Raw genomic sequence first — 25842 nt, forward strand, 5'->3', positions numbered from 1 at the left:
TCTGTGTCACATAATGTATATTCTAGAGAACTAGAGAACCTTCCTCCACATCATTTGCACAAACACTGACACTTAAGCAAAAATATATTTCTAAAATAAAGAGTTTAAATCATCCAAGCCATAAGTAATTCCAAGAAACAATAATTAATCTGAAACAAAAGCCATTATAACTTAAAAAGCCCACATGGTCATCATAAAAGGTATTTTCATAGGTGTCCCTATAAGATTTTTCAGAGACAAGTCAGTGAACTTCAAGATTGTTTAATTGCACTTAAAATCCACCATCAGCAATACGCTAAATGAAAAACATATCTGAGGCTTCTATCATTCAGGGGCCAGCTCAATCAATTACTAGAATGTAAGGCTGACAAAACTTTGAAGTTGCTAAAGCAGACATTTTTTGGGATGCATGAAAAAGTGTATGTTATCCTAGACCAGAAACGCAAAGCCACGAAACGTGTACAGAACACAATGGTTGTTGTAAAATAAAATTGAACTGACCCATAGAGGACCCTCAAAAGACTACAGATCTATTCCAGGATTATTATTCTTTCTTATACACTTTGCAGCTGAATGTGTCATCTACTGGCCCACTATCTAAAATAATTAATGTATACGTCTGTAAGCTGCCCAGGCTAAAACAAACACATTCAGCTGCTATCAACAAGATGATAATAGGAGAGAAAATTATTTAAATGATCAAGTGCTGAAAGAAAGCAACAACCCTTGGTCCAGACAAATGTTACTTGTTACTGATGCCAATGCTTCATGACATTTTAATACTTCAGGGGAAAAAAAAATGTAAAAGAGGCACCACCCAGGTGGACATTGTAGTAATTCCAAAAGATTGATCCCACTTCACTGCCTTTTTCTTTTGTTTAGGCTTTTTATAGCATGGAATACAAGATAAAAACAACAATAAAAGCATAAAACATACAAAACATCCATCAAGCTTGTTCACATTGCCATGTAAATATTTGTCTTTGGTATTTGTCCTTTCCACTTGCATCATAGTATACTATATTACTGTTTAACAAGAATAACCATTAAACTTCCTATATAAAGAACAAAATATATAACAAAATAAAAATAATACTAAACAACAACAAAAAACAACAAAGAATATAAGCCATTTCCTTCTTTGTTTTTTTATATAAAACATTAGGTTGCAAATCAAACTTCAATGTGCCCAGGAGAGGGGGAGCCAGGGATGTTCACTGTGCAAGATTAATTGATTGGTAATGGTCACAAATACTGTTAGTATAGGATACCATTTGGAGCATGGTAGCTTAGTTTTCAAAAGTTTACTTTTAGTAAACAGAAGGGCCTTTAGGTCTTTGGATATGCGCATTATAATGCTTAGCGTTTGGTGAAATATGTAATTATTTTCCTCAGTTTGATATGGGAATATATGCCATCCATGTTACAGGAGCAGAATTTAAGGGAGTTTCTCTATAAAATTGTATTGCGTATTATGTATAGATGCATATGACCATATGTTCTGATAATCAGCCAGACAGTGGATACCAAACCTATCCCCCCACATCTCCACCCCCCCTTCCCATGCAGCTGTGCTAGTACAATTGGCATAGATGATTTTAGTGGAATAAAAGTAAGACAAAAGAATAGAAAAATACTAATATCTGTTACGAGCGACAGGGAGCAGGCGCTCGATTCTACCTGCGCCACGGCTGTTGTCATGACAACATCCGGGATGTCACTTCTGGTTCCTGTGTCCCAGACGTTGTCAGGGAAATGGCCAGGACGCTGTTCAAGTCAGCGCCGCGTCCCGACAATGCTGACAGCCGGGCATGTGCTCTCTAGCCTACACACCTGTAGGGCTAATTAGTAAATTTATTAGTCCACTCCTGGGGGTCATTTACTCTCTCTCTCCTCTCCCTTGTGATTGGTCCCTTTCCGTATTTAAGGCAGGGAGGGCTTAGCCTCCCTGTAGGTTATAGCGTTTAATTCCCTGTGGATAGCTGACCTGCTGTGTGATGAATTGCTGACTCCTGATAGATTTTTCCTGTTTTGACCTTGGCTTTGTTTAGGACCTGCTTGAACTCTGCTTGTTATTTGGATATCCCTGCTTGCTGCCAGCCCTGACCTAGTGGCCTGTCTTTGACTTCTCTGCTTGCTTCGGACCCCTGACCTCGGCTTACGTCTGACCATCCGTTATCATCTGGATTACTTCCTCTGTCCCTGCCTCTGCAGTTTCGATAATAAACTTGCACTGCAATAGAGTTAAGACCTGTGGGCATCCGCGTACCTGTGAGCACATCAAGCTCTACTGGAAAGGCGGCTGCTATAGGCGAAGACCTCTACCGCTAGTTCTGTACGTTTACTACAAGACCGGTCAGCCTAATATTGTAACTGGCTGTAATTACAAGGAGGAACTTGCTTGGATGGATGAGAGTGGGATCAGTCCAACTATAGCACAGGTTCTGGCTGGTCAAATTCAGACTCTGTCCCAGATGGTTCAGGGACTATTTCATCAGATATCTGCACAGGAAGAATCTTCCAGTACTTCACAAGTCACTCTGGCACCTGAGGCAGAACCCAAATAAAATTTACCAAACCGGTTTTCTGGGGACAGAGCTTTGTTCCGGAATTTCAAGGAGAGTTGCAAGCTATATTTCCACCTGAGATCCCGGTATTCTGGCTTAGAACAGCAAAGGGTTTGTATCATCATCCCCCTCCTTCAGGGTGATCCTCAGTTATGGGCCTTTAGTCTGGCTTCAACCAGTCCAACATTGCAGTCAGTGGATGCTTTTTTTAAATATTTGGGTCTGCTCTATGATGATCCATATCGAGTGGCCTCGGCTGAGGCTCATCTGAGGGCCTTGAAGCAAGGCCGACGCTCTACTGAGGAGTACTGTGCTGAATTTAGGCGATGGTCTACTGACAGCAAACGGAATGATCCGGCGTTACGCAGCCAATTTCGTTTAGGGTTGTCAGAACAGATCAAAGACATTCTTGTGCAGTATCCTTCTCCAACATCTCTGGAGACCCTCAGGCAGCTCGCCATCAAAATTGACAGGCGGATCAAGAAGAGGAAGGCAGAAAAGGAGGTATCATCTTTTCCTTCCGCTTTTGTTACCGCATCTATGGATATTGAGGAGCCCATGCAGTTAGGAGCATATCGTCTTTCTTCAGAGGAAAAGAATAGAAGACGGACCCAAGGTCTTTGTCTATACTGTGGCATCAAGGGTCACCTTTTCCACTCCTGTCCTAACAAGTCAGGAAAAGAGCAAGCCTAGGGAATAAGGGGGAAGTTCGCTTAGGTTTGCAAATCATTTCCTCCAAAAATGCAGTCTTAGTTCCTGCACGCATTACTCACGGTGCTTGTTCTGTTGCTGTCACAGCCTTTGTAGATAGTGGAGCGGCTGGCAACTTTCTGGACATCAGATTCGCTCATTCTTCTGGGATCCCTTCTGTGAAGCTTCATTCTGCTATCACTGTCTGGGTGTTGGATGGAAGTCCATTGCCTGGAGGCAAAATTGTTTATGAAACACCTCCGCTGCAGTTAACTGTGGGGGCTCTTCACTCAGAAACCCTGTCATTCTACCTCATTCATTGTCCTTCCGTTCCGTTAATATTAGGCCATTCTTGGCTCTCCCTCCACAACCCTGTAGTGCATTGGGCTGAAGGGGAGATTACTCAATGGAGTTCCCACACTTCGCAGTCTTGTTTAATCCTGTTCCTCCGGATTCTGCAACCTGAGTTTGAGCAGCTTCCTCCTCAATACCACGAATTCCGAGATGTGTTCTCTAAAAAGCGGCTGACTCTCTGCCTCCACACCGTGATTTTGATTGTGCCATTAATTTGATTCCAGGTTCCAGATTACCCAAAGGGAGGTTGTATTCACTATCTAGTCCAGAGACCAATTCCAAGCAAGAGTATGTAGAAGAAAATCTGAAAAAAGGTTTTATTAGACCTTCTAAATCCCCAGTAGGAGCTGGATGTTTCTTTGTATCGAAAAAAGACGATGAATTGCGACCTTGTATCGATTTTCGGGGCCTTAACAAAATTACTATCAAAAACACCTATCCTCTTCCCCTCATCTCCATGTTATTTGATCAATTAAAAACTGCTACCGTCTTTACCAAGATTGATCTCCATGGAGCATATAACCTTATCTGCATTAGAGAGGGGGATGAAAGGAAAACGGCATTCAACATACATTCTGGCCATTACAAATACCTGGTCATGCCGTTCGGTCTTTGTATCGCGCCCACAGTGTTTCAGGATCTCAGTAATGAAGTGTTCTGTGAATTTCTTGGCCAAGTCGTTGTCGTGTGTTTGGATGATATCCTGATATATTCACTGATATATTCACAGTCATTGTCGCTACATCGGATCCATGTTAAACAGATCCTCCAAAAACTTTGTGATCACCATCTCTTTGCCAAGTTGGAGAAGTGCGAATTCGAAGTACAGAAGGTATCATTCCTGGGGTACATAATTTCCTCTGCTAATTTCTTTACGGATCCAACTAAAGTCCAAGCCATTGGGTACAACCCAATAATCGCAAAGCAATCCAGAGGTTCTTGGGCTTCCCAAATTATTATAGAAGATTTATTTGTGGATTCTCCGACCTAGTAGACCCTATTGTTGCCCTTACCCATAAGGGAATGGATTCCAGTAATTGGCTCTGTCAAGCAATAACTGCGTTTGAAGCCCTAAAAAGGACATTCATGTCTGCTTCTGTTCTCAGACACCCTAATCCAGATGTACCCTTTGTATTAGAGATTGATGCCTCTGATGTGGGAGTCGGCGCTATAATCTGCCAGAAAGACCCTCGTACTCACCGCCTGCATCCTTGTGCCTACTTTTCCTGAACATTTTCTGTCACTGAGGCCAATTATGATGTAGGTAATCGAGAACTCTTGGCCATCATGTGGGCTTTTGAAGTATGGCGTCAGTGGCTGGAAGGAGTCATTCATAAAATTTCTGTTATAACTGATCACAAAAACCTCTAGTATATTGAGTCTGCCAAGAGGTTGAATCCTAGACAGGCCCGCTGGGTGCTTTATGTAAAAAAATCATTACTACCTACAGGATCCAAAAATATCAAGGCGGATGCTTTATCAAGAAGTTTCATTTCACATCATGTACCTGTCTCTGAACCACAGGCCATTGTTCAATAGAGTTAAGACCTGGGGGCATTTGAGTAGCTGTGAGCACATCAAGCTCTACGGGAAAAGCAGCTGCTGTAGGCGAAGACCTCTACCGCTAGTTCTGTAAGTTTATTACGAGACCGGTCAGTCTAACAATGTCCTGTTAAAGTCGAATTTATTATAGTAAATCAAATTTATAGTGGGCAATTGAATTGGGCTACGAGCAAAAATCAGCATTAAAGTTACCATGCTAATGCTAATACTGCACACTATTACCATAGTAACGTTAATAGTGCATGTCATTCAAAAGAATAATGTGGCCTGCATACTATTACCAATTGAATCAGGCCCATGTGTGCATCCTGATTTGTAATATATATAATATATATTGTAACAAAGGGAGGCATTTAGCTGGCAATATGCAGAGAAAGCATGCAAGCAGAGTAAAACATTTGTTCAGTAATGCACCTAGATTAAAGATAAATCAGTTGAAGACATATGTGTAACAAACAATAGTTTAAAGTTTGGTTCAATTTACATGGCTTGAAATGTCTTTTCCCACAGCAGACTGCCAAGAGTGTGCCTGAAGTCAAAGCAAACAGAGCAGCTTATGGGAGTTCCCTCTTAAAGGGAAGGTAGGTGTGTTACCTGCCCATCCAGCTAGGGCAGTGGGAGGAGTGTCATGCATAAAAGCCTGTCTGTTTCACTATTCAGTGAGATCAACGCTGGGGATGCAGGCTGCCTTTAGAGAGCTGGTCTTTGTCTAGCTAGTGTTTTGGGTCTCAAAAAAGTGTGTCGAATGTGTTTGGTGTTAAAAACCTTTACCATCCTGATATTAAAATAAAGTAAAAAGCCAGAAATTGTTCATGTGTGTTTCAGCAGGAGTGTGCTTGTGCTACAAGTGGTGTTAGAAGTGGGATGCTAAGGGAAGCAAGTTTCCGCTACTCAAACCGCACAGACATTAGCATGGAGGAAGTTTTGAAACCCCTTGTGAATGCGGCCTCTGTGCAGCAAGAACAGTTGTAGAGGCACAGACTAAAAACTCCAGGCTCTTAAGGGAAGAGTGAGGAGTGACAGAAATAACCCACCTGCATTTGGCTCTGCAGAAAATGTCCCCAGCTGATGACATAGAAGCATATCTGGTATCCTTTGAGAGAGCTGCAAATGGGGCAAAATGGCCTCCTGAAGTTTGTGCTGAGAAACTAGAGCCCTACCTGACTAATGAAGCACAGCGAACTTATATGGATCTGGATGAGGACCGGGCCTATCCATGTCTAACATCTGAGATATTGGCTCGTATTGGTGTTTCGGGGCCAGGCCAAGCCCAGCGCTATCACGAATTGCATCAGGATGAAGATAAACCAGTCAGCACACAATTGGCTGAGCTTTCCAAAATTAAAAAAAAATGGCTGCAGCCTCAGAAGAATTTATCTACCTGGAGTATTGAAGTTCTGGCGATAGATCACTGCATCTGGTGGCTGGACCATGGTTTGCACAGGTGTGTGCAGAAATCCGACCCACAAACTTATGAAGAGCTTGCCACAGTGGTAGAGATGTTTTGTGCGCTACAGCAAATGACAAAAGCACCTGCAGTCACGCCAAAGCCGATGTTATGTCAAAAGCCAGGTTAGACAAGCCTTGCTACAGGGCACAATGGCAAAACTGGCACGGACAGAGTGCCTGTTACAAAGGAGTCTAATCCGAAGTGCTTTGAATGTGAAGAGCCAGGCCACTTTATGGCCGAGTGTCCTAAACTACCGGAATTCAGAGGCTGTTCTGTTGCACATGTTGGGCCTGCTTTCCCAAGCTGTTATACCATGAGTCTCATGTCAGGAAATACTTGTTCGTTCCGGGTGACTGTGTTAATCAATCAAAACCTTCTCTTGGCACTGGTTGACTCTGGGAGTAAATTTTCGTTGTTTTCCAGTTCTGCCTTAACCGAAACCATAACTACTCGGTTGCCCAAGATGAAGGTCCTGTGTGTACATGGGATGACTGAGAAGTATGAGAGAACATTTTATGCCAATCACACTCAAAAACTAAACAATTATGGTGGTAGCTGTTAAATCACCTAAAGTCTCATATCCACTCATTTTGGGGCAAGACTTCCCACTGTTTAATGAGGTCCTTGGTGAGTGGGTCCAACATAGTGGCAAATGATGCAACAGTCGGAAGCCTAGTCTTAAAGGAGCTGTCTAAGAATCCACAACATGTGGACCTTGCTCCTTGGTAACCAAACCGGAATGCCATCCTGGGAGTCACATTAGGAGTTCCACAAAAACATCCACCTGCGGGGAAATGTGGACACTCCAAACTTACATTGGCTGGTGATGTCGCAGATGAGCCCACCCCGTCTGTCAGTGAGGATACGGACTGGTCTGCAATGCTAATTTTGTTTCCTCTGCAGCACTTTGCTCGTGATCAACTTAATGATGCCACTTTAGAAAATGCTTTAAAAAGTGTGACTGTGGTAAATGCGGTAGTGAATGCTGCCCAACCTGCAGAAGGTATACCATATTTTATTGTCAAAGTTAACTTTCTGTATAGAGTTGCTATTGTGCAGGGGAAAAAGTAGAACAGTTAATGGTTCCTCAGGTCCATGTTCCCCTAATGTTAAAAGCAGCGCACACATATGTCTCTGGGGGACACCTGGGGGAGGATAAAACTTGGGAACGAGTTTTGCTTAGGTTTTACTGGCCCAGTGTACACATGGCAGTGAAATGTTATTGCCAGTCCTGTATCATTTGTCAGAGAACCTGTCCCAAACCCATGTACAGGGCATCTCTCATCCCAATACCAACAGTACAAGTTCCCTTTAAATGCATAGCCATGGAACTTGTGGGGTTGTGTCACGGTTTTGTAGGTTTTGATCCTTGATCTGCCCAATTTAGCACTACTTCCAGCAAGGCACGGAATCTAACGGGCTGCGTCTACACCGTAGATCGCGACCCTTACTGGGAGTACCAGGCGAGACCTGTAGGGGAAATTTAAAGAGATTAAATAATCTGTGGATGGCAGTTTACCACTGGAATGGTGGAGTGTTCACAGGAGAAGTAATGGTCTGCGGACGGCAAGGTACCACTGGAATTGTGGAGTGTTCACAGGAAGTGTGATAGTCTGTGGATGGCAGGGTACCACTGAAATGGTGGAGTGTTCATAGGAGATGAAATAGTCTGCGGACAGCTTAAGAATCTCAGGAGATGCAGAAATTCAGCAGGAGATACGGGAGCCACGTCTAGAACCAAGGAAGGTAACTCAAAGAACAGGCACTGATTAGCTTGAGAAATGCCTTTTAAAGTTTGGAGCCAAACTAGCCAGCCACACCTCAGTGTACCATCCACAAATAGAAGGCTTGGTGGAGCACTTTAACCACCTAATAAAGCACATGCTCAGGAAAGCCGTGGCACAAGAAAAAAATAGGGATACTCTTATTCCCTATTTGATGTTTGCCATCCGTGAGCTACCTCAAGCGTCGACAGGGTTAAGTCTCTTTGAGTTATTGTTCGGAAGACAGCCCAGGGGTATCTTTGACATGTTAAGGTCAAAGAAGGGTGGCAGCAGCAAGGCCCCAGGGAGCCAAATCTGGTACAGTTTGTGTTCCAAATGTATGGGAGGCTAGAAAAAATAGAGCCCATTGTACAACAACATATAAAAGAAGCTCAGAAATGGAAGGAGTTAAGTTATGATAAAAGTGCTGTTGTTCGATCTTCAAGCCTGGGGACAAGGTTCTAGTCCTGGTTCCAAACCAGGAAAGCAAACTTTTCACCCACTGGCAGGATCCATATGAAGTCCTAGAGGCTGTCAATCCAGTCAATTACAGGCTCCGCCAGTTAGGTAGGAGAAGGGAGGAGCAGATATACCATGTTAATCTCCTGAAACCTTGGCCTGATGAAGAAACCTCTCCTCGTGTTGTAAGTACTACCATTGAAAAGTCTGAAGTGCCCATAGAGCCAGCTTTGTCTTTTAAGCAGAGACAACAGACTGATGAAATGATACACCGGAACAAGGATGTCTTCTCTTTCATTGCAGGACGCACTACCATAATTAAACAAGACATTGTCACTCCACCAGGAATCATTGTAAAACAGAAGCTGTATCGCATTTTCAATCCCAGACGGGAGGATGTGAGAAAGGAAATCGAGAAAATGCTCTAGCTAGACGTGATTGAAGAGTCCACTAGTGAGTGGAACATTCCCATTGTGCTTGTCCCAAAACCCAATGGGACGATTAGGTTCTGCAACGACTTTAGGCGCCTAAACAGCCTGTCCCAGTTTGATGCCTAATCAATACCACGTGAGGATGAACTGATAGAAATTCTATCTGACTACACTTAAACTAGCAAAGGGTTATTGGCAGGTTCCCCTGACTTCCAAGGCAAAGCCAAAACTGCATTTTCCACCCCTAAGGAGCCCTTGCCACCTTCCAAAGGTCCATGAATAAATTACTACAACCTCACACAGCTTATGCAGCTGCTTATTTGGATGATATAGTGATTTATATCCCAGATTGGGAACCTCATCTGGCCAAAGTCGAAGCAGTCTTAGCTTCACTACGTTCTGCAGGACTAACAGCTAACCCAGAGAAATGTGCCATAGTCATGAGAGAAGCCAAGTATTTGTGGTACATTGTTGAGCGAGGGAGTGTAAAACCCCAACTAGACAAAGTGGAGGGAGTCAAAAATTGGCCAAGACCAGAAAAGAAATCGCAGTGAAGAACCTTCCTGTCACAAATCGGGGTCTATCGTGGGACAAGTGTGAATTCTGTCTGCAGTAGTGGAGGCTGCCATCTTGGGTGAGACATTTGCTAAACATTCTGCTGAGCCTGAACACCTGATCTCATCCACCAATTAGCTTCCTCTGCAGACTATAAGAGTCTTCTCCTACAAATTGCCAGTGCAACACCTTCCTAGTACCTGGTTCCAGACTACCTGTAACAGATTCTGGATACTTCTACTACTAATCTTGATTAGCGCTGGCTTACCTGAGGTGCGGAGTCTAACGATCTCCCCGGTGTTCACCAAGAACCGCCGCAAGGCGGGGTGGGCCTAGCTGCCAGGAGTCGCAGGTCGCGGTCCTCAGGTTCGCCCCAAGATGTAGTACAGCGGAGTGGAGCTGAGGTAGCGGAGTCAGACAAGCCGGTTCGGTACACAGGAATGGAGTAAGGCAGAATCAGAAGGCAACTCAGAGTCAACAAGCCAGGTTCGGTACACGGGTCACAAGAACAGAAGAATGGTCAGCAAGCCGGGTCGGTACACAGGGATAGGAGAGCCAGGGTAGTCAAACAGGCAGAGATCAGCACACAGTAAGACACTGGAGACTGGAAAACACAGCAATCCACGAAGTGCAGGAGCCAGGAACAGGTAAGTGTTGCTCTGACACTCAGCGAGTGTCAGAGTGAGGTTTTTATCCTGACAGGGATTCAAAATCCCCGACTCTAGGTTGTGGTCATGTGACCGCCTCCGGGTGCGGTCACGTGGTCTTGGATGCGGAAGTGCGGCTTCCGGATCGGCGGAGAGGTAAGTCCGTTACACTACCACAGTTGCTGTTTGTTTGCTGCTTCATCCTGCCTGCTGTATATATATCTCAATCATCAACCCTTCGTGTGAATTCAGCTTCATGCTGTTTGCTGCTTTATTCCACTTGCTGTATACAGATTTCAACCATTTACCCTCTGAGTGAATTCAGCCTCATCCTATTGCTAATACATGGACTTCAGCCATTTACTCTCTGAGTGATTTCAGATTCATCCGGTTTGCGGTTATATGGACTTCAAACCATTAACCCTTTGTGTGAATTCAACATCACTCTGCTTGCTGAAATAAAGACTTTGGCTATTTATTCCTCATGTGGATTCACCTTCTATCTGCTCGTGTACAATTTCCAGCTGTTACCTTCTGTGTGGAACCTCCTCTCATCAATCTATTTATGTCTCTGCTACTGGCTATCTGGGTTAGTAGGTTGTTGTTCTGAGTCATCCACTTCCTGGAGCCATCTTTGTGTCTCGAGGTACCGACTTCTAGTTCCAGGCCTACCTCAGGTTCTGAGTTCTGTGTTGTCCAGTGCCAGCTCCAGGCTTATTCTGTTCAGGAGGTTGCCACCTCCTGTATAGTCTCTGCCTGAGTTCTGAATCTTCCCAGTCCCAGTTGTGGTACAAAATTCCTCGGAGTTTCTGAGTTCTTGGCTGTATTGAGTTTCTGGTCGTGGGGTCAGGTTCTCCCTGTTCCCATGTCCAGGTTCTAGTCCATCAGGTCCAGATTCCAGTCGTTTATTCCAGTACGGAGACCAGTCCAGCATTCCTCCTACTAACATCTCGTATACAGGAATAGAGGTACCCCTATGAGGAAGACACTCGTCCGGCCTCCCAGTTTACACTACATCCCTGCCACAGCTAGCATCAAGGGTCCCGAGACGGATTCCAGAAACCCTATTGCCATGACACTCCTAGACTTAGTAGGTTACTACAGGCGGTTTGTAAGCCACTTTTCCACTAGAGCTGCTCCACTTACGGACATGTTAAAAAAAAGTTATATGGATAGATTAACCTGGTCTGACTCTGCAGAAGCCGTCTGGTGAGACCTTCGCTTAGTTCTTTGTTTCTCTCCAGTTCTACAAGCACCGGACTTTACTCGGAGGTTCTTCCTTCAAACTGATGCTGGTATCGGCTTAGCTGCAGTCCTGTCACAGGAGGAGCATGGAGTAGCAAACCCTGTCCTGTACCTGAGTCGTATGTTACTTCCAAGGGAACAAAAATATGCCACCAAGGAGAAGGAATGTCCGTCCATAAAATGGGCTACAGAAGCTCTGTGCTATTATCTACTAGGCAGGGAATTTACCCTAATAACAGATCACGCACCACTGTGGTGGGTGCAGAACAACCAGGAGGTAAATGCCAAGGTAACCTGCTGGTTCTTGGCACTGAAACCTTTCAAGTTCTCAGTAGAACATAAATTGGGGATTCTGGAAAAAAAATGCAGATACGCAGTCACGAAAATTTGCGTTTCGCGAAGTCCGCATCCACCTACTTGGTGATGCTAGGAAGAGGGATATGTAACAAAGGGAGGCATTTAGTTGGCAAATACAGAGAAATCATGCAAGCAGAGTAAAACATTCATGTAGTAATGCACCTAGATTAAATATAAATTAGTTGAAGACATATGTGTAACAAACAAGAGTTTAAGTTTAAACTTTGCTTTAACTTACATGGCTTGACATGTTTATTCCTACAGCAGACTGCCAAGGGTGTGCCTGAACTCAGTGCAAACAGAACAGCTTATGAGTTCCCTCTTAAAGGGAAAGATGGGTGTGTCATCTGTCCATGAAGCTAGTGTTGTAGGAGTAGTGTCATGCATAAAAGCCTGTCTGTTTACCTATTCAGTGAGACCAACGCTGGAGTAGCTTTAGAGAGCTGTTCTATGTCTAGCTAGTGTGTAGGGTCTCAAGAAAGTGTGTGGAATCTGTTTGGTGTCAAAAACCTTTATTATCTGTTATGACTGCCTTTGTTTTGTATATGGCAGCAGTACCTATAATCCATCAGAGGTGCTGCTGTCTTGCTCCTCAACTCTGCAATATGCCTGAAGGAGTTAATCTCCTTGTCTGATGCTAATTAGAACTGCACCTGTTGCACTGCTTTAAGTACCTGCCTCTAGTTGTGCTCTGTGCAGTTCATACGTTTGTTCCTGGCTCCTGCTAACCTGCTCCTGTGCTATTTGATATATACCTGCTGGACTGAACTTCTGTGTATGACCCCTGCCTGTACCTTGGACCTTGCCTGCTTGCCTGAGACCCCCAAATCATTTGCCTGTACCTTGGACCACGCTATTCTGCCTGTTGCCCTGACCTTTTGGACAGACTTCTGGACCTCGCTAATTTGCATGATCTCTGCCTGGCTATTTGGATTTGTTTGTCTGATCACTGCTTTATCCCTGGACTCTGTCTGCTTTCCTGGACAGCCTTGTGCCTTCTGGACTGGGGTAAAACCTATTATACTTGTTCCTGCCATTTTACTATACAGTCTCTTTTGGAACCTGTTATCCGTGGATTAGAGTTATCTTTGTTAATATATTTACCTGAATAAAGACACTTTCCCTTACACTACTGTTGCTCTTCATGAATGCACTGGGATTCATAACACCATCCTGACATTAAAACTAAGTAAAAGGCCAGAAGTTGTTTGCATGTATTTCAGCAGGAGCGTGTGATTCATCCTTGCTTTGTAACAGCCTTGTGTGATCTCTTGTATCAAATATGTATTACGTAAACATCTAGTTACTATACTGTAACTTTACATTTGGAATAGCCAATACATTTATTTTACTTTTACAGCACAATCAAAAAACATTAATTCTGAAATTTAGATAAAGATTGTCTGAACAATCTGAGTCTCTGATACATCACCTAAAAACAAAACTTTAGGGAGAGTTCAATTCCACTCAATCTTCCCCTCCAAAAGTTAAATGACTTGCTACAATACATAGAAACTCAGAATAACTATAGAAGGAGTTTGCACTTGACTTAAGTATAATAAAGGAAGGATATTCTATTCAAGATGAAAATACAATTGAGAAGCATGGTGGTTCATTGGTTACACTTCTGCTTCAAAGCGCTGGGGTCATGAGATTGATTCCCGACCAAGGATTTATTTATATTTTTTATTTTTGAATGTTCTCCTTGTGTTTGTGTGGGTTTCCTCCCACACTCCAAAACATACTAGTAGGTTAATTGGCTGCTAATAAATTGACTCTAGTCTGTCTGTCTGTCTGTCTGTGTGTGTGTTGCAGAATTTAAACTGTAAACTCCAATGGGGCAGAAACTGATTTGAGTGACAAATATTCTCTTTACAGCACTAAGAAATTGGTAGCACTATATAAATAACTGATGATAATAAACATTAGACACCTGTCTGGCAATATCTTAGAAAATCATGTAAACTTATTGTGCTTCAGTCATGTAAGTGTCAAAGAGGATAAGGAATGTTACTTTATATCTGACATCTCTAAACAAGTTAAATCAACAGTAATATATAGGAGAACATGGAAACAAGACAAATGATATCTATGCAGTGACATCTGCAAGGATCAGCAGAGACTGTGAATATCTGGATAGTCATGAAGAGGAGATCTCTATTGGGATTCAGTTTAAGGTTGGTGAATAACCTTTGCTTCCATATCTGGTTCTGCAAGAAATACCTGGACATCTTGTGCTGCCATGAAATACTTTTGTTCCTTGTCTTCAAAATCGTCAGACATGTAGGATAAAATAACGCAATTTTTTTTCATGTTTTCACCAGCTTGGCACATACTGGAGAGAATTCCTTCCTGGCTATTTCTGTAGAGTAATTAGTACGATTAAGACGATTTTTATCCAAAGTAATTATACCCATTTTCTTGGATGCAGACTAGAGTGCAGTTTTGTGGACAAAGTTAAGGCATTTAAAGATGACTGATCTTGGCTTGTCTTTTATGTTTTCTCTCTACATACCAAGTCTGTGGGCTCACTCACTGTCTGTGGAAGTTATCTTGTCAGTGATGTTCATGATCCTAAGTAGGTTTGTGGATAAGAATTTCAGCAAGGCCTGAGCCTTTATTGACTCTAGAAGACCTACAAGGCAAAGATTGTTTCTCCTGGATGTATTTTCCAGATCATCCGATTTATTTAGCATTTGTTGTTGAGTTTTGTCATTTTTGCTGTTCTATCTAATGCATTGTCTCGACTATTCTTAATTTTTTGAGCTGAACTTGTCTAGCTATTTGGAAAACTTGGTCTTTTATCTCTTGTATTGCCACTGTAATCATATTCGCATGCTGTTGAATGAGCGGTTCCATAGTTTCCTTAATTGCTTTAAGTCATTATATGAGATATGAGACAAGTGTAGCATACAGTGTTTGGATGTAGACTTGGGTAAGAAGAAGATTTTATAAGCTTTTTCTTGGGTCTTTCCTTTGGCACTCTGGGCCTTTGCAGGAGTTTGGCTATTGACAAAAAACTTGTCCCTCTTGGACAGTATGTAGACAGGTCGCAGTCAAAGTTATAATAAGTTGATCTCATCGGTGCTAGGTTGGGTAGAGTGACAAATCTTAATTAACACATGATATGTGGGAAAGTAGTTGTAATATCAAAGCGCAATGTGCAATAGACTACAAGGCAGTGATGTAAAGTCACAATGTGTGCAGACTGTAAAAATGGCTACAGGTTTTGCAAGGCACAAGTCTCCTATGAGTGATAATTATATCAGAGATGTTGGTTTACCTCAGTCACAATTGAGTCACTATACTCACAGTGAGAAAACAGAAAGATGAACATAAGAGATGTTGAAAGATGAAAACTATGTTTCTGTTGTTTTGCTCTGATAATTCAGTCAAAGAACATTAACTTCATATATATGTCATCAAGGTTACATTAAGATTGGTGAATGTGCTCTGGCAAAAAGGAAGGTTGCCATGTGTATAATTCACTATGTATCTGATTAAGCTTATACTGTGACTGACATTGGGGCTGGTGTAGAAATGTCTGCATCATGGTCCCTTATGAGCAGCCTGCTGCAAACAGGTACAGCCTCAACACTAATAGGTAAGTAAGAGGATTAATTCCATCTCCTGCCATTGGTGGACTTGTCCAATACTGGAAGGCCCTACCTGAGGTGAATCACGCTTCCAATGTCAGGCAAAGGCTTCTGTCTCACAAGCAAGTGAGACAGTGTTCAGGTACCGCAGCTGCAATGAGCTGTGAACACACTGCCGACAATCAGGCACTTGGGGAGTGCAGGGTAGTGGCTTAAGGTCAGGGTGCCAGTATACAGATGATCTGCCCACCAGATGATGTTAGGGAACCATGAGGAGTGTGAGCACCACAATGGCGCCAATGCAGAGTAGGATGAAGACCGTTCTTTGTAACAAAGTACAAGATCTCTCAAAGAAAGCTTCCGGCCATCTTGGCAGCTAAACCATGCCCATCTAAATGGTGTTTAAGGGATGTTTTCTATGAGGTGTTGCAACAATATCCTATAATCCCACATCGACAGTACTTGCAAATGAGAGCACTACCAATCTCTGTTAAATATGGCACAATGGAGGCAAGGATTTGTCACAACACAGATATTTCGGTCATGAAAGTTGGTCACTAAGAGTATAAGCTCTCAATGTATGCAGATGATGATTACGTATCCTTTTGATGAATCCCCTGCTGACTTTACCTTATCTATATAAAGTGAGTTCTCCAATTTCAAAATAAATACAGATACAAACGACTGCATAATAATTAAAAATTACAGCTACTGATGGTAATCCCACAGGATTAGATACATGGGAGTCTACCTAACCAGAGTTTATAATCTGCTTTTTACAGTGAACTCCCTAATGATAATAGATGCTATAAGGACACTGGTGTATTCCTGATGTTGTTCCAATCTACCTTGTACAAATTCAATAAAACATTTTTAAAAAAAGAAATAAACTATATTCACATCACAGCTTTAGGGATAGCAAAAATGTAGAGAGTGACATACACAATACACTTCGCATAGCCCCTGAAATAGCTTTCAGACACACATTATTAAAGCAGGAAAGAGAAAGATACTGTTTAATTAAAACCATGATATTTGCATAATCAAAATGGTGATAGATATTTTATTGTCTACTTCAGATATCAAATTCCCTCTTCAAATCAGCTTCCTACTTTAAAGTGAACCTTGTCTTTTCCCAAGAGATTATTAAAAAGTTTCCTTAATCAATAGTGCACAATTCCCTCCCACATAATTTTTTAATGGGATTAAAACATTTGTATTGAGGTTTATTTGCAATGTTCACCATATAAAAAATAATTTGTTGGAATACTCTCTACTCTCCTCTGGCTCCCAAGGGCTCAGCACCCAAAACGCTTCCTGCTTCACCCAGTCATTTTGCATTCTCTGTCAAGTTGGGACGCCTCCTCCCAAAAATACTCCTCACACCACTCCAATGATACCGCTATTTAACTCCCCTGACTTTGCTCCAGGACTTACTCCTAAGGTGTTTTAGCCATGGCTCTCGTGGAGTGTCAGATATCTCAATGATCTTAACTCTACCACAACATTCCCTCAATTTTTTGATATTCACACTCGCCTCCACATCCCCTCAGAATATTTCTATTAACAATTACAGCTATGACACTACCATAACACAGTCAAATCAAGCCTCTCCTCACGTTCTCTCCCTCCTTTATAAAATATTTGTATACGACGCGCCTCTACAAAAGGTCTAATCTCTACAACATATTACGAATTTGCCCCGTCCACTTCAGGCCTCAGGAATCCCCATGAACTTGATTGGGAACGAGACCTTGGTGAAACTTTATTAGACGAAGAATGGTCTGAAATTTATGAACACGCTGCCTCCAGTTTAATCTGTGTCAAAATAAAGGAGAATGTCTACAAGGTGATGTACTGCTGGTACTATGTGCCCTTGCGTCTCCATAAGATTCTCCCTGACTCTTCTGATCGCTGCTGGTGGGGGTGTTCCCAGGAGGGAACTTTCCTCCATATTTGGTGGAGGTGCCAAAAACAAGCTTCTGGGCTGATATTAAACATCTGATCCAATCGATTCTTCAGATTAATATCTCTCTGGAGCCCAATTTTTTCTCCTAACACTGGGGCACCCTCGGTGACCCGTTATCAGAACAAATAAGCTCAGCATATCATTTTGGCAGCTACCTGCCAAATTACTGCAGACTGGCGACAGCAGGCCTCCCCATCCCTCCAGGTCATCATTAATAGAGTATGGCAGACTCAACATATGGAATATATGACCAGTGTCATTTTCAATTCTTCAAGATCTTTCACCTAGGTTTGGGACCCGTGGCTCTCTTTTTTCCAAGCCCGTTCTCCTTTCTTGTGACCTCACTTGATCCTTCACCCTATTTCTGCCTCTTCCTTCCTGTTTACTGCGATCTCTAACATGGAATTTAGCCCCTCTGCTTCTTGGTCTGCCACCCATAAGATAGTGAGTGGCAGACTAAGAATGTAAAGTGCTTTGGCTCTGAAATAATACATTTGACCTACATACAGTGCCCAAACACCATAATAAGTAGTGACATTACATGTTATAGTACTAGCCCCCTACATATTATACCAGCTTTCCTCAACAGAAACTATAACAACATTGCCCTCCAGGCATTACCCCAGCTGTTCCCTTTATACCCTTGATAATTTATGCCAAAACTTCCCCCCATGTATTATAAAATGAAATTGTACCAGCATCCACCCACATAATAATAAATGCTGCCCTCCAGCATTTGATTTGCACCATATTAGTGGGTGAACATGGGAGTTCTACATACGCCTGTCTACTTTCCCCTTTCACCATCCTGCATTAATACAGATGCATTGCACTCTGGGTAGTTCTGCACCTAATCTCTTACCTTGGTAACTTTAAACATGGAAATAATTTTAAACATTTAGATAAGTCTCCTTTAACTGGCATAACAGTTTAGGTGGAGGATTTATCCTTTAATTTCATATCGAAATATCTAACATAATATATAAGTATTCATATTTAGCTTTTCCACACTTTTCCTTGCAGCTTTCATAGCATCAAATATAATTCTTGAAAAAAGCATTATGAATAATGCACAATTATTTGCACAATTTTTCTTTTCCAACGTTCTAAAATTGGTGAAATTATTGTGCAAGTTCCAGAACATTTACATAGAGATGATAGTAGGAGGGTAGCTTTAAGTCACAGAATACTTATGGAAGGCTTAACAACATCTATTTTCAGTCATTCCCTTTTCCATTTAATATTATTTTTCATTTAATCCTGATGCATACCATAAACATTTCTCTAGTTTAACCATTAAGTAACATTTGCAGGTATAAATATACAGTAGTAGTGTTTAAAACCCACTGTGGTAAGGCCGCTAGATTTTGACACCTAGCTGTATTTTAAATTCCTGTTTTTCTAGTTGAGTTATTTTGTTTCTCTGATACAATGCAATATTTACACATAAACAGAATACTGCCATTATTGAGCAATGTTGCAGTTTAGTCATACGAATCATGGTTCTATACCAGCTACAATTATGTTGATAGTTCAACACAAAACATGTCATAAGCAGAAACAGAATGTGCTTGTTCCATGCCAGTAGTTTATAAATCCTCGACAAGATCCTTGAAAGAAAAGTTTAACTTGAGCAAATATATTGTAAAAATAAAATGTTCTGGTAGTTTAAGAATTAACAAACAGTTTGCTGTATTCTCTGAGTTGCATCTTTAGCAATGGGCAAAACAGACCTGTTGCTGACAAAAACGGGATTTTTTGGTAGCAATAGGGCTTTTCTTTTTACACTTCACCTTATACATAAAATGGCCACCGCCAGAGATAACACTGTGATCACCTGTTTTAACCCCCGCCACTATTATTATTCATGGCTTCTATCTGCGATGGAGCCCCATGCCTTTACTTAGGGAAGCCTATTTAATAGGTTTTGTGGTGATATCTGTATTACCATAACACCTCCATTTCAGGACAGAGATAACAGATTAAAATTAAGTTTAAACTAAAACTAAAAAAAAATACATTTTTTTTAAACACTTTATTTTTTATCCACCCCCCACATAAATAGGACTGAGAACCTGAATCTGGCTACATGAGTGCATGGACATCATCACTAAACCACATGGTCGGCAGTGTAGCAGTGGGGAGGAGTCAATGCACGCTGACACAGACAATATCTCGGAGTATGTCTATGTGTGTGAAATCAAGATTTGGTAACTAGTATTTATAAAGAGCATTGTACACACAAAACAAAAGATTCAGAAAGAAGGCAATGGGTCCCCCCATGCGGTCAGGTGCCCCAGGCACCCACCCACTTCAACCTTATGATAATCCTTCAATGAAATAGATATAAAAAAATAAATCAGATAGTGAGTGGTAAAAAGGGAACTGTTCAAAGTGCATCTTGAAAAACAATTTGTGCAAGAGAATAGCAGATTATGTAAGTTTTATCTATATATTTGCAAGTATATATTTCTTATATTATTATCATGCTATTTTGTCATCAGTGCATGCTAAAGACATTTTCATTTTGTCCACCTGAACTACAGGACTGAAACGACTAATAACATTTATGCAATATTATCATCCTAATATATATGTGCATTCTGATTGGTAGCGGAACAAAGACAAGTACAAACTAGATTAAAATTTAATCAGATTACATATAATCTGTAAAACCATATAACAATGTTTTCTTTCTAACACTCATGCTATAGTACATTCTAAATTGTAAAACTACATAGTCTCTTCATTTCTTTCAAATATTTCAGTATACAAAAAAAAAAAGTATTGTTTGTCCTATATTAATTTACAAAATAATAAAAATACCTTGCAGTTTCTCTCCATATTACACCTTCATGTTCTGTGACAAGCTCATTTAGCTGTGTAAACAGGATATGAGTTTCTTCTAGGACTTCTTGGTCACCTAACATAAATTCAATTCTTCCTGCTGCTGGAGATGTCCTAGAATTAAATATACTGCGACTTGCTGCTTGAGACAGAATAATGGAACTCCTACTTCTTAGCCCATCTGACCGGCCACAACTTCCATTATCAAAACATGACCTAATATCCTGATAAACAAGAAATCCATCGTTTTCATCTAATTTCATTTTCAGACTCTCTTGTTGCTAGACTAGCAATAGAAATATTCAGATTTGTAAGTATAAAAACAGTGTTCAGTTTATATACTCAAAGACTGCAGTCTTTTTATTTATAGTAAACATGTATGGCATTGAAACAAAGCAAGGTTTAGAAAAAAAAACACACTTATTCACAAAACTCAGCACAAACTACTTAATGGAACAAAATAATAGTAACTGATATTAGTTGAAAATAAGTACTATTACTCCATTCTAAATTAGAACTTCTTATACACATAAGCAATTTGAATTTAAAATGGCCAAAAGGACATAATGTAGTTGCCTCCGTCATTGTAGTAGTTCTTCCATAATAATAGAAAATATTTGCTTTTTTATAACTAACGAGGAAAACAGACAATGATTAGAAAAAATAGTTTGCTATGTTTATAATATCTGAGGGAGAACAACACATGTCCAGTAGATAAGCTCCACACACAGGGTTGGTCAGGAGAATGAAGCAGTGGAAGTTAAGATGAAGATTGAAACTGCTCTGCAAGTGGAAGTGGCACTATATTGATTTTACAGTGGAGCCTGTCTAAGTGATAATGACCTATTCTAACACACACACACACACACACACACACACACACACACACACACACACACACACACCTCCAGCCATCAAACCTTTACAACTATAAGTGTGTAGTATGCAGCGTCGGACTGGCCCAACGGGATACCGGGAGAATCCCCAGTGGTCCCTGATGCTTTAGGACTACAGCCCCTATTCTATGTAGGTGGGGCCCACCCAAGTCCAAAACTTGCAAACACGAGTCCCACAGTTAAAGGTGGCACCTGCACCTTTAACTAGAAACTCCTCCTTTCAGAGTCGCACACATAATGACGCTGTGATGAAGCAGCGTACAGGAGCTGCGAGGAGCCGGCCAGCTGACCACAGAGAGAAGATGAAGCAGAGGTAAGTCATATTTATTTTATTGTATTTTTTTTCCCCAATCTTCATAATCTTCCCTTTTCTCTTTTTACCTTGGCGGGCGGGGGTTGGGGTAGCATGCTCTTGGCATAATGTGATTTGGGGGCATGATCTGTGCCATAATGTGATTTGGGGACATTGCTCTGTGCCATAATATTGTTTGGGGGCATAAATTGAACAATGTGGCATAATATTGTTTGGTGGCACTACTATGTGGCATAATATTGTTTGGTGGCACTACTGTGTGGCATAATATTGTTTGTGGACACTACTGTGTGGTATAATATGGTTTGGGGATACTACTGTGTGGCATAATATGAACATTTATTTGTTGGTTCCATTACTATTAATTATATATCTAAATGCACAACTGGCACACCTGGGCTTGACTAGATTTTAGCCAACCCCAGATCTGCAGCAAAGGTAATTACCATGGAGTCAAGGTAGGGAGGGGGGCACTGCGTGTTCCTACTAAGGGTAGTAATAGTATGTGTATGGACAGGTTAATTACAACTATTCTAAGACAAGGTTCCCCCTGCTTGTATATATGTTTTGTGTGTGTTTTCTTTGAAACATTATTTTTTCATATTTGTCTGTTTCATTATAACATCTACATAGCTTACACTATGTATGTAGTGCTTCTAGGGCACTATCCCGCTGTCCTGAAACTCAGGACTTCTGTTCTGCCTGTCGGTAGATATGTTACACTTCTGTGAGTGGGCACAGTACACGCAGTGGCTGATCCAGGGGGGGGAGTGATCGGGGCAATCGCCCCCCCCTAGCAGAGACTTGCTGCCGACGGCTGCACAGTATGTGCAGGTCCGTTCGGCAGTGACAGCATGCTGCCCGGCTGCTCTGATTGTGTTTTAAACACAATCAGAGATGTCGGGCAGCACACTGTCACTGCCGAGCGGACCTGCACATAGTGTGCAGCCGCCGGCAGCCTTAGGTGTCAGAAAGGGGGCGGGGCCTAAATCGCCCCCCCTAAATCGCCCCGGGTACAGCAGTTTTCTAGATCCGCCCCTGAGTACACGTCTGTCGATGGCATATGCAACAATGCAAGTTTTTACCTCTAAGGGGTGGCCTTCTGCTTTTCACACTCAAACACAGCCTGGCACACTCGAGTCACTGTTATGGTCAACTATGATGTTTGTCCCAAGAAATTGCTGTACAGGGGCCAAAATCCCTCTTGGCAGCTCTGCATGCAAAAGCATATGTGTACTTGTAATTCTATCACCAGTGCTGGACTCAGGTAGCTTTGAATTATATGGTAATAGTGCACATTATTACCGTTAGCGTGGTAACTTCAATACTGTTTTTTGCTCGCAGCTCTGAGAGCCGCGAGAAATCCACGTACTAACGGTAATAGTGCGTGGTCAATTGAAATCCCTCTTATAGTAATATAGATAAATTTAATAGAATCTATCATTCTATCACCATTAAATTTCATTATATTGATATATGATTTATGTTATTTGTATTTGGTTGTGTGTCATGAACAGGATGTAACAATGAGAAGTAGAAGTGCCATATTTTAATTTTACTTTAGATATTGTATGTTCTATAATTAGATCAAGAGAGCAGGGGAACAGGCTTCAATTAATCAACCAGGGATAGGGGGATATTATTATGAAAAAGATGAGGGAGGTTTTGCAGAGAACAAATAATGGAGAAAAGATGAACAGTAAAGAGCTACAAAGCATCTATAAAGCCCATCATTTACATTAAAACTCAAACCATCTATTGTTCACACTATAAAAAAGGAAATATACTCTGATATATGTGGCCACAAATCATAATGATCTGTTCCTCCCCTCCTTCTTCCTCTGCTTACCTCATAACATACGGGGCATGTACCACATCATGTGACTGTCCCACGTGTGTAGGCAGCAAGAGAAGACAGAAGACTTTGCAGTGCTGCAATTAAAGAAGGTAATTGTGGGGAAAGGGGGATGATTTCAATGTAATTTAGGTGGGGGTGTGGGCTATTTAATTAGTGTGCAAGACATATTAATTTATTCGTGTGGTGATGTTGGTGCCTATGTAATAATTTTATGTTGTGGTGGTTTTTGATTTAATAATTTAATGTGTGGCTGAGTCTGGGGATAAAAGTGGCTTTTTATTCAGTGAGAACACTAATTATTTAGTGTTGGGGCTTTTTAGGGAGGGTATTAGGTTTAGGGGAAGGGGGCTAGAGTGTGCCCTCATTGCTATCCCTTTTTCCAAACAGGACCACAACATTCTAGGGTCCAGAATGTTGCAGTCCCCCGGTGGGACCTTTATGCCCCAGTCCGACATTAATAGTATGCATCTAGAACTGCCCTGCCTACTTGACCTCTATCAAAATCACTCCTGCCAATAATCTATAAAACTACATATGGAAAACTATCTTTATTTTTAGAGAAAGAAATTATTATGCTCATAGTATGCATCAAAGTCCCTAAATCCACTACTCTGTTAAAGAGATGAACATTATATAGGAAGGAGGGAAAGGATTGTACTCATTATAACACATACTTACCTACTTTCTTCAGCTCCCTTCCGGGAGCCAGCCAGTGGAGGGGGCGTGAGGGGACGGGGCCGCGCAAAATCGCGTAATTACTGCCCCGCCCCCTGTGACGTCATGATGCAAATTGCTAAACGCCCCGATTCATCGGGAATCGCGGCATTTGGGATCAAATTCTGCCCACTTCACTAGGAAGTGGGCACTTCTTAGTGAAGTGGGCAGAATTCGGGAGATTGCCACACTCGCCAAATGCGGGAGTCTCCCGGACATTCCGGGAGAGTTGGCAAGTATGTTATAACATTTTATTCCTTAATAGGCTGCGATATCACAGAGATGTTGGCTCTAAGGAATTCCACTTGCATAATCACCCCTTGACAAGATAGCACTGAAGGTGGCCAACAAATGCTGTAGGGCATTAAGACTGACAAGAGCTTTTTGTAGAATTTAGCTGGAAAGCCATCAGATCTTGGAGCCTCACTAGATTGTAATTATTGAGTTAATTTTCCTCTACTGAATGCAAAAATGTCCTATCTTTTCCTGATAAAGGAGGAAGGAACATGACACAAAATACTATTGATTTCAAAGCATAATCTTAGAAAATACATACAATTTCGAAAGGATCAAAGAAAAATTACCAGAAGATGTATAGACACCATAAATGAAAACTCCTTGTCTGTCACACATGGGGTTCAATAGTATGCCTAACCAACCTATTATTCTTGGCAATTGTATGCTAGCCAGTTGGTTTGAACTCCTGTTTTTCAATTGGCTTGTCTTCTGACTTTTACTGTCTGCTTTTGAAAGTGACATTTGTAATGTCTGTGTATGTACTCATTCATACAAGCAGAACATGGAGACCAGTAGCAGTGCTATGCATGCTGCAAAGCACATTTACTCAAACTGAAGACAAACATAAAGCAACACATTTTACAGCAGGCTGCAAAAACCACAATAAAACAACACAGTGGTGAAACATGGTATTGCATGAACAGCAATGTGTATCTGGAAGAGCCACATCCCAATATTTAACGGTTCCCTCCATATGTAGATAGATGCCTCCCCCCCCCCCCCCCCCCCCCCGTTATCACAAGTCCTGCCTTTGGGGCGCATGTCTTACCCGAGGAGGGATATAGTGGCCCTCATATATGAGCAGTGAATGTGAAGCAGGAGCACTTAGAGTGTCTGCTAGACTCCACCATGTCAAAGTTCACTCTGGCATCATCATTGGGTTGAAACAATTTCGCTACTCTGGACCAAACAATCCTCTGTTTCTACCAGTGCTGTCGTTGACATCAAAGCTTCTGTAGCAGATTTTTCACAGTCAAGCTCAGCCAGATCACAATATCTAACAACATTCAACGTGTTTCCTAACATAAAACTTGTCTTACTTGTCCTCACCTTTTGTTTTTGTCACTTCCTTTGATTTCTGTTTCTTCTTGGGTCAGCAGCTACCTAGTGGGGCAAATCTGTTTGCAGTCACCTCCAACATGGGGTCCATGGTAAAGACTGGACACTTTTTTAGACTACATTCCTCAGGTTAGCCAGTTCCAAGAGCTAGTGGCAGAGACGGCACAATACAAAAGTCCATTCTATTTGCCACAGTCTGTGACACATAACTG

At 41.7% G+C, this 25842-nt stretch overlaps 1 protein-coding gene across 2 annotated transcripts in view; it reads right to left on the reverse strand.

Moving 5' to 3' along the window:
• Window positions 1-20782, reverse strand: part of LOC142152768 (electrogenic sodium bicarbonate cotransporter 1-like) — a 351181-nt gene extending 330399 nt beyond the window's left edge. For both annotated transcript variants that reach the window (XM_075209752.1, XM_075209753.1), the window contains exon 1: window positions 20473-20782. In XM_075209752.1, the coding sequence (XP_075065853.1) occupies window positions 20473-20756 (284 nt within the window). In that variant the 5' untranslated portion in view covers window positions 20757-20782. The remainder of the gene's footprint in view (window positions 1-20472) is intronic.
• Between the last annotated feature and the right edge of the window lie 5060 nt (window positions 20783-25842).

Source organism: Mixophyes fleayi, chromosome 4 (assembly GCF_038048845.1).
Source record: "Mixophyes fleayi isolate aMixFle1 chromosome 4, aMixFle1.hap1, whole genome shotgun sequence".
NCBI classification, from domain to species: domain Eukaryota; kingdom Metazoa; phylum Chordata; class Amphibia; order Anura; family Limnodynastidae; genus Mixophyes; species Mixophyes fleayi.